This window comes from Halichoerus grypus, chromosome 5, assembly GCF_964656455.1.
Source record: "Halichoerus grypus chromosome 5, mHalGry1.hap1.1, whole genome shotgun sequence".
Taxonomy (NCBI): Eukaryota; Metazoa; Chordata; class Mammalia; order Carnivora; family Phocidae; genus Halichoerus; species Halichoerus grypus.
Genome location: NC_135716.1, coordinates 167,286,127 through 167,298,682, shown reverse-complemented (window position 1 = coordinate 167,298,682; position 12,556 = coordinate 167,286,127). Strand labels below are relative to the sequence as shown.

At 63.3% G+C, this 12,556-nt stretch overlaps 1 protein-coding gene across 1 annotated transcript; it reads right to left on the bottom strand.

Annotated features, from left to right (window-relative positions):
• Positions 1–93: 93 nt before the first annotated feature.
• On the bottom strand, positions 94–12,297 carry MAP3K6 (mitogen-activated protein kinase kinase kinase 6). Its single transcript, XM_036116431.2, has 30 exons — positions 12,277–12,297; positions 10,859–11,264; positions 9,427–9,566; positions 9,315–9,338; positions 8,869–9,059; positions 8,585–8,753; positions 8,158–8,264; positions 7,568–7,738; positions 7,370–7,482; positions 6,595–6,754; positions 6,208–6,370; positions 6,020–6,127; positions 5,847–5,896; positions 5,659–5,754; positions 5,430–5,517; positions 5,213–5,346; positions 4,837–4,964; positions 4,447–4,583; positions 4,010–4,115; positions 3,367–3,524; positions 3,072–3,264; positions 2,844–2,982; positions 2,388–2,547; positions 2,069–2,245; positions 1,691–1,796; positions 1,307–1,478; positions 1,094–1,206; positions 924–997; positions 557–633; positions 94–408 (listed from the first exon to the last, which is right to left on the bottom strand). Exons 1-30 carry the CDS (start codon positions 12,295–12,297, stop codon positions 318–320), a joined length of 3,972 nt encoding a protein of 1,323 aa, XP_035972324.1. The 3' UTR covers positions 94–317.
• Between the last annotated feature and the right edge of the window lie 259 nt (positions 12,298–12,556).

The following is a 12,556-nucleotide window of genomic DNA, read 5'->3' as shown; positions in this document are numbered from 1 at the left end:
CTTTAGACTCAGACAGAAAGACCTTAGGGAGCCGGTCCCAGGACCCACCCCCCCCCCACACCCCCCATACCTCAGAAGTTGCCAAGGCCCAAGTGTACAAAGGTGTTCTGTTTAATAGTCTTTGCCTGGTGGTACCTGATAGGCTTGGGGCATCTCTGTGGTTGATTCCCCGCATTGGGGCTAGGCCTGGGCCCTACCCTGCCCCCGCCCGCGTGGCCTCCTCCAGTTGGCCCTGAGTCCTGGAGTGGGGGTAGCAGAAGCTGCTTGTGTCTTCTCCATTCATCCATCCTTGGGTCCTGCCTCCCGTCTCTGAGTTCTCATTCAGCCTCCTGTCGGCCAGGGGTAACTGGCGTGGATCCTGCTCGCTGTGCCAAGACGGCTCTCCAGATGCGGCATACCATCCCTCCCCTGGGGAGAGCAGGCTCAGTGTGGCTCAGCCAGAATAAGGCCCTGGACTCTCTGTTACCCCACTGTCTGCCTGATGTAGCCGGGGGGTCAGGATCTGGCCACCATGGAGCCATATGCATGGGTCATCCCTGGAGGGCTCAGGACATACCTGATGCGGGTGTAGATGAGGTCATCTCGGGTGGCACAGGTCAGTAGGGTCCGGAGGGTGAAGCTGTGGTTCAGCAGCTGGTTGTGGACAAAGACCCGGATGCAGAAACAGTAGAAAAGAAAATCAGAGGAAGATGTGTCCAGAGACCCAGGTTCTAGCTCTGTTCTGCTACCAATATGCTACAGGGCAGGTAACACCCCTCAGGGGCCTGTTTTCTCATCTGTACCATGGGGGGGCAGGTACACTAAGTGCCCTTCCAGTACTGAGATTCTCTGCATCAGGGAAAGAGTGAGAAGAGCTGAAAGATGGGCAGAGACGCAGTCTTTGGTGGGCGGGGGTCAAGGGTGGCCAGCACTCTCCCCCTCACCATCTGGATGGTGCCTGAATCCACATTCAGTCCTTGTAGCCACTGCACCAGGCCCTGGTCCACCGTGAGAGCAGCTGTGGAGGAGAAGTCAGGTGGTCAATGCAGGGGTACCTCCCGGCAGAAGCCGTCTCGCACTGGCCGTGAATGTTCCCCAGCCAGGTCCCACTCACCTGGGGGCTCGGGGGCCAGGGCGCAGGTCCCAGCCTCCCCATTCACCCGCTGTAGAGCTTGCTGCACCAGGGCCTGGCACTCCCGTTCTTTCTCAGCCAGGACATCTCGGAGCCTGTTGGAGAGCGCAGAGGCTGGGCCAGTAGAACGGAGTGGGGGTGGGGAGGGAGGGTGAAGCTGGCCCAGAGGCCAGGGGCAAGTCCCAGGGGCTTTACCTGTCAGTCTCTGCTCGCAAGAGGCCCAGCTGCACCACTGGGGTTGGGGGTGCCTGCGCTGGTTCCCCCGGGAGCCGGCTGAGCTGGACCAAGGTCTCCTGCTGCTTGGACTGGGGTTCCTCTTCTTTACTCGACTCCTCTGACCTCGGTGGGACCTCCTCCGTCTCCACCTCTGCCAACCCAAGTGATTGGGTGAGCTGTGGCGGGGAGAGAACTCCCATTTGGGACACCCCCCCAAACACCCGGCAGAGGGCGCAAGGCTCTGGGTACCCAGCCGCTCCTTCCCGCCCCTGTCGCGGCTAACCCCCACCAACCACGCCCCCTAGCGGCCTCCGGTGTGCACACCCTCGCCGGCAGGCAAGACAGCTCCACTCCCCGCTTTACCTGGGCCCAACACAGCCAGGGCTGCCCGCACCGCTCGGCTGAGCAGCGAGTCCAGCACGAACATCCAGTGTGGGCGGATCTGGCGCCGGCGGAGGATCTGCTTCACCTGGAGAGGGAGAAAGGGCGCGGCGAGCCTCAGAGGTGGGGAAAGAGTTGGAAAGACCTAGAAAGTCTTGCGCCAGAGGCAAGTCGGGTAGGCGGGTTTGGGGCAGAGGGAGGAGCTGGGAAACTAGGATTGGGTCGATGTCCCTTTGCTGATGGCTGTATCTTCCTGGGGGAGACATGCAAACTTGCAACATCAAGTCCTTGTACAGTGCCAGGCACAGGGAGCTCACTACCTCTTACTGGGCAGCCTGAACCGCAAGAAAGCTCCCTCACCGCGTCCGGGAAAGCGAAGAGCGGTCCGTGCAGAAGCGCAGGCCCGAGGCCTTGGGCCCGCAGCTGCCCCTGCAGCGCCCGCAGCTCCTGGGCCAGCTGCCGGCGGTGGGGAGTGTGGATGTGCGCCCCGAGGCAGCGCAGTAGCTGTTCCACATGATTCCTGCTCAGCCGGGGCCCCTGCGGAGGAAGAGGGGTTGTCAGTGAGTGGGCTCCCACCTGAGTCAAGAGGGCTGCTGGCGGGGGTGGGGGGGGGAGCGGGGGGTGGAGGCGCGCGGGGCGCCATCAGCCGGCTTCCCGGCGGGGCGCGGCCGGCACCCACCTGCTCCTGCTGCCGGCACAGGCTGCCGGCCAGCGCGGGCAGCTCCTCCTCCAGCACGGCGGCCAGCATGGCCCGGCGCTTGCTCTCCTGGTGCAGCAGGCTCAGCCCGCAGCTCTCCTCGGGGGACGTGGGCTCCTCGGCCCCGGCTTCCTCGGGCACCCTAGTGCAATGGGGGGCTGCGGCTGGACGCGGGGGGCAACACGGGCCGGCCGCCTCCACCCCAGGCTTTGAATCCTGGCTCCTACTTTGCCGCCGACCTCACACGGCCAAGACAGAGAAGCCTGGCGCTGAGGCGGCACGTAAGTACTTACAAGTCGGAGCATCTGGGAGGAGGCACCCAATGCCATCCTTGCAAGTGGCTGGAGGTGCCCAGGCCCCCAAAGGGGACTTTTTCCGGAGGGAGTACAGGGGCGACCCCAGATGAGGCAAAGCCACTCCAAGACCCTGGGCTCTCACCGGAGCTGGCTGGTGTCTCCGTAACTGAGGCAGCGCTTCGGGGGACTGGGTGGGTGCTGAAAGGGTGCCTGAGGGCGTGGGAATGTCTGGGGCTGGGTGGTCAGGTCAGCTGAAGGAGTGGGGCTGGCTGAAGGGGCATCTGAGGGAGGGACGAGGCCGTCAGCCCGGGCCCCCCCATCAGCCCCCTCCCTCACCCCAGTGCGCCCACTCCCTCCACCTGCATGTTACCTGAGGGCCGCAGTGCATGTCGGGGGGAGCTGGGGCTGCAGCTTCTCTTCCCGGGCTGCAGGAAGGGGTCCCCCAGCAGTGCGGGAGCACTGGCTCGGAGGCGGGGGTCTGGCTCAAAAGTTCGGAGAAGGAAGGCTTGGGCCTCCGCTGACAGAGAAGTGGGCACCGGTGGATGCACCTTGTACATGCCCACCTGGGAGGGGTCAGGGAGGACAGACAAAGGTCAAGTTTCGAGGTGTTCAGGTCTCGGTCTGTCCCCACCCCACCTCATGAGCCAGGCCGTGAGGGGTCTCACCTGAAACATGGCAGCCTGCGGGCTCCCTAGCTCATGGAAGGGTGGCCGACCTGTGGCCATCTCGATCACAGTGCAGCCCAGTGACCAGATGTCAGCTGCCTTCCCGTACCCTCGTGGGCCCTGGTCAATGATTTCTGGCGCCATGTACTGTAGGGTCCCTGGGGCAAGAGAGGTAGCCACAATGCTCACCTAGGCTTGAGATGATGCGGGGCTGGCAGGGGCTCTCATCCTCTAGCCACCACGCCCACCCTGAACTCTGTCATCCAAACAATTCCCATCACCTACCCTGGTGGTCAAACATCTATCCTGAGTTTCCTCACTCACCTTGGGCTCCATCACATTCCGACTTCCTCACCCACAGTAGTGGATCCTGGACAGCATCATCCCCTCTGAACCCAATCACACACTTTTGCCTACATCGACACTTCCGGGCTGCATTTCAGGCACTAAATTCACCATCATCAGCTACTCAAGCTCCAGTTCTAGATTCTATCACCTCACCCCTGGCTCAATCACCCACCCTTGGTTCCGTGCCCCATTAGGGCTCTAACTCCATGGCCAGGAGAAACACCATTCCCTGGAAGTCCTAAGAATTCTTCTGTCCCAGGTCAGCATCTCCACTCCCCACCCCACACCCCATTACCTGTGAAGGTCTCAGTGCAAGGTGTGATGCCTGCCAGCCTCTTGGAGGTGCCAAAGTCAGAAATCTTGAGCAGCCCACTGAAGGTGTTGATCAGCACATTGTCCCCCTGAGTAGAGTGGACCTTGTGCTCAGTGGACATCAGGCTGGGCTCCTGATGGCGGAACTGGACCCTATCCCTGGATCCCATCTTCTACAATCGCAGCCTGACCCTGCCTCTATCAGCGTCCTCCCTCTGCCATCCCACTTATGATGGGTGCTGGGAGCTGGGAGCTGGCACCTGATTCGACTTCAGGTCTGAAGTTCTCTCCCTCCCTAGGGAGCCTCCTTGATGAATTCTCCACCCTTTGCAAAGGGGTCGGCCTTCTTAATGTAAATTGCCAGTCTCTGTCTAGACCCATATGTCCTCCTCTCCCCCCTCCACCAGCTGCAGGCCTTACCTTGATGTCTCGATGCACTATGCGGTTGTCATGCAGATAGCTGAGTCCCTGCAGGATCTGGCGGGTGTAGAAACTGATGGTGCTCTCATTGTCCTGCAGGGGTCCCCACACTGACCGCAGCAAGGAGGACAGGCTGCCTGGGCAGACGCAATCCAAGATCATCACTGGCACCCCCTTACTCCAGCCTTCAGCTCTCTGCTCAAGGCCCAGGCACACTCATGCCATGACCCAGACTCCATCACCACCCAAGTGCACCGCGTCAGCTAATTCTGGGCTACCCCACCCACACACGCTAGGACCCATTTTCCCCGAGGGTTCCCCACCCCTGCCTGGCCCCATCCCCCTGCCCCACACTTCCAGTTCCACTGCCAGCCCACACAGGGCACGTACCTCCAGGCACTTCCTCCATGAAGATCTTGAGGTAGCCGCCCTGGCTGGTGGAGCCCAGGTAGCGCACGATGTTCTTGTGGCGAAGGCGTTTGTGCAGAGCAATCTCTTCATGCAGGGGCTGAGAGAACCTGGGGGCAGGGAGGAAGAGAGGAATAGGCCGGTCCGGGGCAGAGATGCTCACCCGACTCCAGCAGCGGGCAGGCCACGCCCCCAGGACCTGCCCCCACCACAGGCCCCTCTCTGACCTTCTCCACCTCATCACCCAGCCCACAGGCCCCTCCAGACCACACGGCCCCGCGTGTTCCCTGCCATTCTGCCCACAGGGCCCCCTCCCCTCGGGCCCCTGAGCCCGCCCGCGCGGCCCCGCACACCGCACCTGCTGTCCCGCTCCGGGATCTCCTTGATGGCGATGCGCACCCGCGTGTGCCGCTCGCGGCCCGCGTACACCACCCCGTAGGTGCCCTTGCCCAGCACCAGCCGCTCGCCCGTCTCCGTGTACTCATAATCAAACTGCGGGGGGCGGGCGAGATGGGGGCTCAGCAGGGCCCCCAGCCCTTGCCCCGCCCCTCGCGCTCCCAGGCTCCCTACCTCACCTCCAGCACCTCCCCCACGCCCTCCGCCTCCTCCGCGGGCGCGGTGGAATCCGGATTCGTCACCAAGGCTTGGATCAGGCCGCAGAACCTGAGGGTGGGCGAGGTCAGGCCGACGGGAGGGGCACCTTGGGCGGGGACTGTCCCCCCCTGGGCCGAGAGCACCGAGGGCACACGTCCCTTCCTTTCCCTCGCTCCCCCGGCCCCCGGCCGCCCGCGAGGCTGCGCGCACCACTGGCAGTGCCCCACGCTGGGGAAGCACAGCTGCGCGTCCTGGGCCGGGGGCAGCGCGTACACGAAGCAGCAGCGCTCGTCCCGCTTCGAGGAGCTGGGAAGGGAGGAAGAACCGCTGTGAGCGCTCCCGGCCGGCCGGCGGCGGCGCCCCTCCTCCCCGGACCCCGCCCAGGTCTCGCCTCTCACCTGACCCCGCAGATGGAGGCCACTGGGAAGGTCCAGCTGGAGGGAACGTCCTGGCAGAAGAAGGTGGCTCTCAGGGGGATGCTGGGGGACTGGGAGAGTGGTCTGGGGAAGGGAGAAAGGTTCCGGAGAAGGGGTGCACAGCGGTGAGTGGGGGGCCTCAGCAGTGGCTTCACCTGGGTTTCGGGCTCCAGCAGGCTCAGGGTCACTGCGCTCACGGGATCAGTACCCTGAATCTCCAGCCTGGCAGGCAGCAGCACCTTGTTCATCTCCAGGACCAGCACCTGCGGGTGATGAGGAACGGGGTGGGTTAGAAGGGGCCCGCCCCTCTCCCAGGTCCCACAGCCCCACTGGGCGGCCTCACCAAGCACTGGTCCCCTTGGGGACAGGCTGTCTTGAGTGGCTGACAGGACTGCAGCAAGAAGCGGAGCCAGAAGTGGGCGCGGTGCGGGGGTCCTTCGGGACGCTCTAGCATGGGTCTGAAGTGCTGGTACAGCAAGAAGGTTTCCATCATGGACACCAGGTACCTGCAGAGACAGCCTTGTCCTCAACTCAGCCCAAGCCCCCAGCGAGCACCGCCAGCAAGAGCAGGCTGGCTCGGGTGCAGCCAGAACCTGGGCACTGGGGGTGGGAGGCACTGGTCTGGAAGGGGCCAGGTCACTGGCTCAGAGCTCAGGCCAGCATGCCAGGGGACATGAGCGCGGGGGCAGGCGGCCGGGGCCAGGCCAGGACTGCAGCGGGGGCCACCTACCAGATGGGAGCATCGAGCTTGTACAGCTGCTCTGCGGCCAGCACCACCTGGGCGAGGTCATTGGCGAGGATCTGAGCTCCCAGGTAGAAGCCCACATCCCAGTAATACTGCATCTTCTCCACACAGCCTTTTCGGGCCAGCAGGCAGCCCAGCTTCATGCCTGGGGGAGAGGGGCATGGGCCCTAGGGAGTGTGGTTGCAGGTTTGGCAAAGCCCCGGTGTGGGCCGCAACATCCATGTGGGCAGGAACATAGAAATAGGGGAGGGGCCTGGGTGGCACAGTCAGTTAAGCGTCCAACTCTTGGGTTCAGCTCAGATCGTGATCTCGGGGTCGTGAGATCAAGCCCCGCATCAGGCTCCACGCTCAGTGCAGAGTCTGCTTGGCATTCTGTCTCCCTCTGCCCCTTCCCCTGCTTTCTCTCTCTCTAATAAATAAATAAATCTTAAAAAAAATAACAACAACAAAGAAATAGGTGAAAACTTCGGTATGACTCTCAGGTGGGAGCAGGAGCTCAGGCACAAGGAAGTTTTGGAGAACAAGTGTATGTCGAATTCGGTGTGTAAGGAACACGGGTGTGGGCTTCGGAACACTTGTGGCCTCAAGGGCTCAGGAGGGCCCAGGACAGGTATGAGCGTCCGGATGTGTGTGCAGGCAGGACAGGTCCAAAAGGGGACCAGGCCAGACCCAGCTCCAGCCCGGGGTCCTCTCTCCCTGCACTCTCCCCTGGCGCCTCTGCGACCTGCCGGTGGGAGGAGGGTGCAGGGCTGGGACTCACCTATGAGCTGGAGCTCCTCAGAGTCCTCGAAGCACTGGCCAGCAGCAATGAGCAGCACAGCAGCGTTGATGCCCGAGTGGAGGCTGGGCTCAACATCAAAAGCCTTGCGATACCTGGGGTGGGGGTGGGGACTCAGGGCCGGCCCGATGCCCACAGCCCCATCCTGCAGCCCACCGTCCACTCGCCGGTGGCCCTTACCAGTGATAGGCCTGCTCCCGGTGCCCGGCGTCCTGGAAGCCAGAGCTGAAGAACATGTCCTTGTAGACACGGCCGCACATGCAGTAGAGGTCGGGCGCCACAGAGCCCTCACCCTGGACCAGCGGCAGCAGCACGGCCAGTGCCTTCTCCCGGTCCCCGGGCCTGTTCCTCCTAGGGCAAGGGGACCCAGGCCGGGGGCTTACCCGATGGCCCTGCCCCACTCTAGCCACGAACCCCGAGACCCTGGAAAGCAGAGACCCTTCCAAAGGCCTGACGATAATGAACCCAGAAGGGCTGTGACTCTGGTCAGTACCGGCCTTTCTAGAAGTAATGATCCCAGAGAGCAGCGATTCCTAGCAGCCGTGACTCTGAGGGACAGTGACTGTGGCAGCTGTGAGCACTTGGACGGCAGCGGCGCCAGGCCACCGCTCCCCAGGCAGCAGTCACAGAACCCCAGGGCCCACGTGACATCAGTGGGACCCCGGTCAGCGAAGTCCCTGAACAGCACGGGTCCCACACTGCAGTGACCCCACGTGGCAGACACCCATGTCCCCAGGCGGCTAGGACCTAAGCCTTGCTCTGCCACTCACCGGTTGAGGGCAAACGTGTAGTGGAAGCAGACGTTGTGCTGCTCAGCGACGTCGCAGGTGGGCAGGGCCTGCAGGGTCTCCACCAGCTCGATGATGGCCGAGTAGTCCTGCGGGGGGGGATGGCGTACACTGGCATGATGGCCTCTGGGGGGGGACCCTGAGGGAAACCTTGAGTTTGGGGTCCCCTCCCATCCCTGACACGCCATCTTCACAGAGAACCGCCACACCTTACACAGAGAACCCACTGCGTGCCCCAACTTCCCTCCCGCTCTGGGAGATCGTGCCATGATCATCCCCTATTACGGGTAAGGGAACCGAGGCTCAGAGACATGAGATCACATGCTCAAAGCCACCAGCGCGTGGGCGGCCCAGCCAGGAGACGGACTCGGGTGCTTCCGACCCGCCTGCCTCTCTGAGCGCCACACACCTGCACATCGCGGTAGGAGAGCAGCAGGTTCATGATGATGTCGGGGCTCAGCAGCTCCACGCTGTCCAGTCTCCGCTGCAGGCGGGCCAGCTCCTGCCGCAGCTGCTGCCCGCAGAACCGCTCCCGGGCCCGCCGGATGTCCTGCCGGATGGTCTCCCGGAAGTAGCCACTGACGCCCCCGGCCGAGGAGGGAGGGGGAGAGAATGATGGGGCCTGTCCCTCAGCCCCAGCCCGCTGTGCCCTCACCAGCCTCCTCCTGGTGCCCCCTCTCTGCACCCCATTACCAAGAGTCCGTGGACGTGCTCTCCAGCAGGCGGGCCAGCCGGCCCACCAGGGGCGTCAGCAGGGCCTCAGTGCCCACCCCGGCCTGGACCAGCCCATCAGCCAGGCCCCTCAGGAGGCCCGCGTCACCACACAGCACCCGACCAGTGGCTGTCACCACATAGGGGATCAGCGTGTAGCTGCCAACACAATCCTGGTGGGGGGGGAGGCAGGAATCGGCAGGTCAGAGGTCGGCACCAGGTTAGAGAGGGACAGTGAGGGGGGTCAGAGGTCAGCACCAGTGGGGACTGGAACAGCAGAGAAGGGGCAACGTCACGAAGGTTGGCAATAGGAAACAGAGGGCCACATGGATGGCAGAGGAATTAGAGAGGTCAGAGGTGACTGAGGAGGCCAGGAAAAGTAGTGGAGTTCGAAGGGCACATTGGAGCGAAGGGTGGCTTCTGCTCACCGAGTTCTTCTGGAAAACATCCTCCTGCGGGGGACAGTCAGATTGGTATTCTGGGTAGCCCCACCCACCCACCCCGCCCAAGCCTGCCCCTACCGGCCACTTGGCCACCTACCCGAAGAGCCTGCAGGTCAGGGAGGTCGGCCTGGGAGCAGAGGAGCACGTTGTTGGTCATGCTGAAGCTCTCCCGCACACCAAGGTGGTAGAAGAGGGAGGGCTGCGCCAGGGAGCTGCTCACCTCCAGCACCACCACGTCTGCGGGCACACAGGTGGAGGCCCTGAGCCCCGAAGCCTAGCTCGGTGGGGAAGGAGCCTGGGGATCCATCCTGGCTCAGATGGCCTTCCCCTGAGACTCCAGCAGGGTCCAGTTTTGCTCTGGCCTCAGCTTCCCCCTTCTAGGTCCCTCTGGCTCTTACACAGAACAGATGATATCTGTGGTGTTGCAGAGAGGACTGAGCTCAACGGGCTGGGACCTCCATCCCACGGTCCAGAGCCTGTGGGCACTGAGCATGGAGGAGAGGCGCTGTGCACCAGCCACCAGCCTGTTCCAGGCCATGTGAAAGGCAGGTGTTGCACAGACATACCCCGAGTCCTCAACGCAGTCTCTTGAAAGGGGCCGCGCCGGCAGCGTGTGTAGACAGTGCTGTGCCTGTGTGTGTATAGCTGTTTCTACCTGTGTGTGTGACAGTGTCTGCGAGGGCCTGTGTGAGTCAATATATGTGCGTCGTGTGAGTCTAAGGCCGTGTGTGTCTTTGTGTCCTCGAGGTCGAGTCAGACTTCATTTTTAGGCTGCGATTTTAGGGCCATCGACAAGCTTGGTTCCCAGACTCTTGGATGAACAAGTAAGTGTCAGGGGCGGGGCGTCCGGGTTGGCGGAAGGGAGGGATGACCTGCGCGGGAATAGCCACCTTTCTGGCCCCGCCCCTAGCGACTCTGCCCTGCCTCCAGCTCCGCCCACTACCTCGCAACTTCTGGGGCCTCCTAACCTAAGCTCCCGCGCCCAGAACCCCGGGCCTAAGGGTCCCTTAGTTTCTCTTTCCGCCGCTCTAGCCCGCTCCTCGGAAGTAGTGTGTCACCGCCCCTGGACTCCAGCCCCCCAAGTACTGGAAGCCCCCCTTTCCCTAGTCCAAGCTCCACCTCCCAGATCCGCCCTCACGAGCTCCACGCGAGATCGTCTTGAGGCTGAGCCCTCCAACCCCAGTCTTGAGGTACCACACTCTGCCCCGCTCCCAGCCTCGCCGCGATCCTAACCCCGCTCCCCAGGCACGTTGCCGACTCCAGAGTGCTTTAAGCCCCAACCCCGGACCCCGGAGGCTCCGGACCTGGATCCACAAGTCCCAGCCCGAGCCCGGCCGTGCTCCAGATCCCCTAAATTCCACTTTTATCACGCCCCTACCTCGAACCCCTCAGCGTATCTCACCTTGTGCCCCCCCAGACCCCACACCCATCTCGGGGTCTCCCCGGAGTCGCCGAGCCACGCCCCTTTCGGCCCTCCCCGGGACCCTAAGCCCCGCCCCGCCCCGGCCCCGCCCCCAGCGCGCCCTGACCCGCGTTGTAGAAGGAATCCAGCGCCGCGGTGTCTCCCAGCGCCAGCGGCCCGAAGGGCAGGCTGCGCAGCTGCGGTCGCGGTCGCGGCCCGGGGAGCTGCGCGCAGGCCTCGCGCAAGCAGCGCAGGGGCAGCGGCTCCGCTTCGGCTCCCGCCTCGGCCTCCACCCCGGGCTGCGGCTCCCGGGTCAGCACGTAGACCACGCTGAGCGGCCGGCTTCGCGCGCAGCACCGGCCGGGGGGCGCGGCGTGGGGTCGACCCCGGCTCAGCGCCTCGGCCAGCGGGTCCTGCCAGCAGCTGCCGGCGCGCTCCAGGGCTCCGGACCGCAGGCACGGCCCTGCCGTGCGGGGGCGCTCGGGCGACGGGCGCCCGGCTCTGGGCACCCGGGGAGGGGCAGGAGCCAGTGGCTATGGATCCAGGGATCTCAGGATCGGGAATCTGGTACGGGAGCTGGAAATCCAGACTCGGCCAGAGGTCCTGTTCCGGGAATCTGGAGCCCAGGGCGAAATCCGGGGTGGGACTTGCAAGGTCCTGAGGATCTGAAGTCGGGAATTGGGTCCCGGGAATCGGGGACATCCAGTGATCCGCGGCTCAGAGTCACGTAAGGGGTCCCGGGAATCGGTCCGAGCGTGTCCACCACCCGGACTCCGCAGGAAAGAGTCGGCCGTCGCTCTCCCCTGCCCTCACATGTAAGCCGAGCCCAGCCCTTTCCCGGCCGACTGGGAAAGCTCCACCCTCGGCCCTGGGGCAGAGCCGCTCCCTAGCGGCCCCGGGACTTGGCCTCTCCCCTCCCTCCTCTCCCGCCACAACCACCGAGACTGGCGGCTTCCGGAACAGCCTGCGCCCCTGTGCAGACCAACCGGTGTGGACGGCTCAGGGCAGGCGCCTGTAAGATGCGTGCCCAGGCCAGGGCTAGGGGGGAGGTGTGAACTGCAGCACCGGCCCCGCAGGCATCTGTTGAATGAGTGCATCTCCAGAGACATCAGGGTATGCAGAACACAGTGAAGAGCCTACATCCTCCGGGGCCCTGCTGTGCAGGCAGGGAGGGGCTAGAAACGGGGAAGCCTGCTTCCTGGCCTGCCAGGAACGTGGTACTTGGCATCTGAGCCCAGGCCTTTGCCCTTTCTCCAGGGGGCTGCTTTCCCCAGAATCTAACCTGCTGTGGAGCCTGGCTGACCTCTGACCTCCACCCAAACATGACCACGGGACCTGAATCCCCACACAAATATTTCTCCACCTGTCTGAAGAAGAACCAGAAATCTCAGCCCTTGAGCTGCCACCACTGCACAGCCCCCCAAATCCCTAACCTTCCAGTGTGAGCTAGCGAGGCAGCAGTCTGATGTAAACCTCAGGGGGTTCTGGAATCAGGAGCTGGGGATTTAGGGAGTCTCCAAGATCACTCAGCAAGCCCAGGACTACCTGTAAGACTGCAGTTACCATAGTCTTAACTGTGTGTTGCTCTGCCACTTTCTAGAATGTGATGCTAGGAAGGTAACTGCTGGATAACTGTTACCCTGTGGAAGAAAAATGCACCTTCCCTGGCTTGACTCTGAGTTCAAACCAGCCCCGAAAGGGACAGGCAAGAAGTAGTAGAGAATGAGAACTTGGCTCACAAAAGAGGCAGGGGTGGAGAACAGATGACTTAGAAGGCCCAGGCAGGGGTCAACAGGGTGAGATGCTGCACAGGTGTTCCCACAAA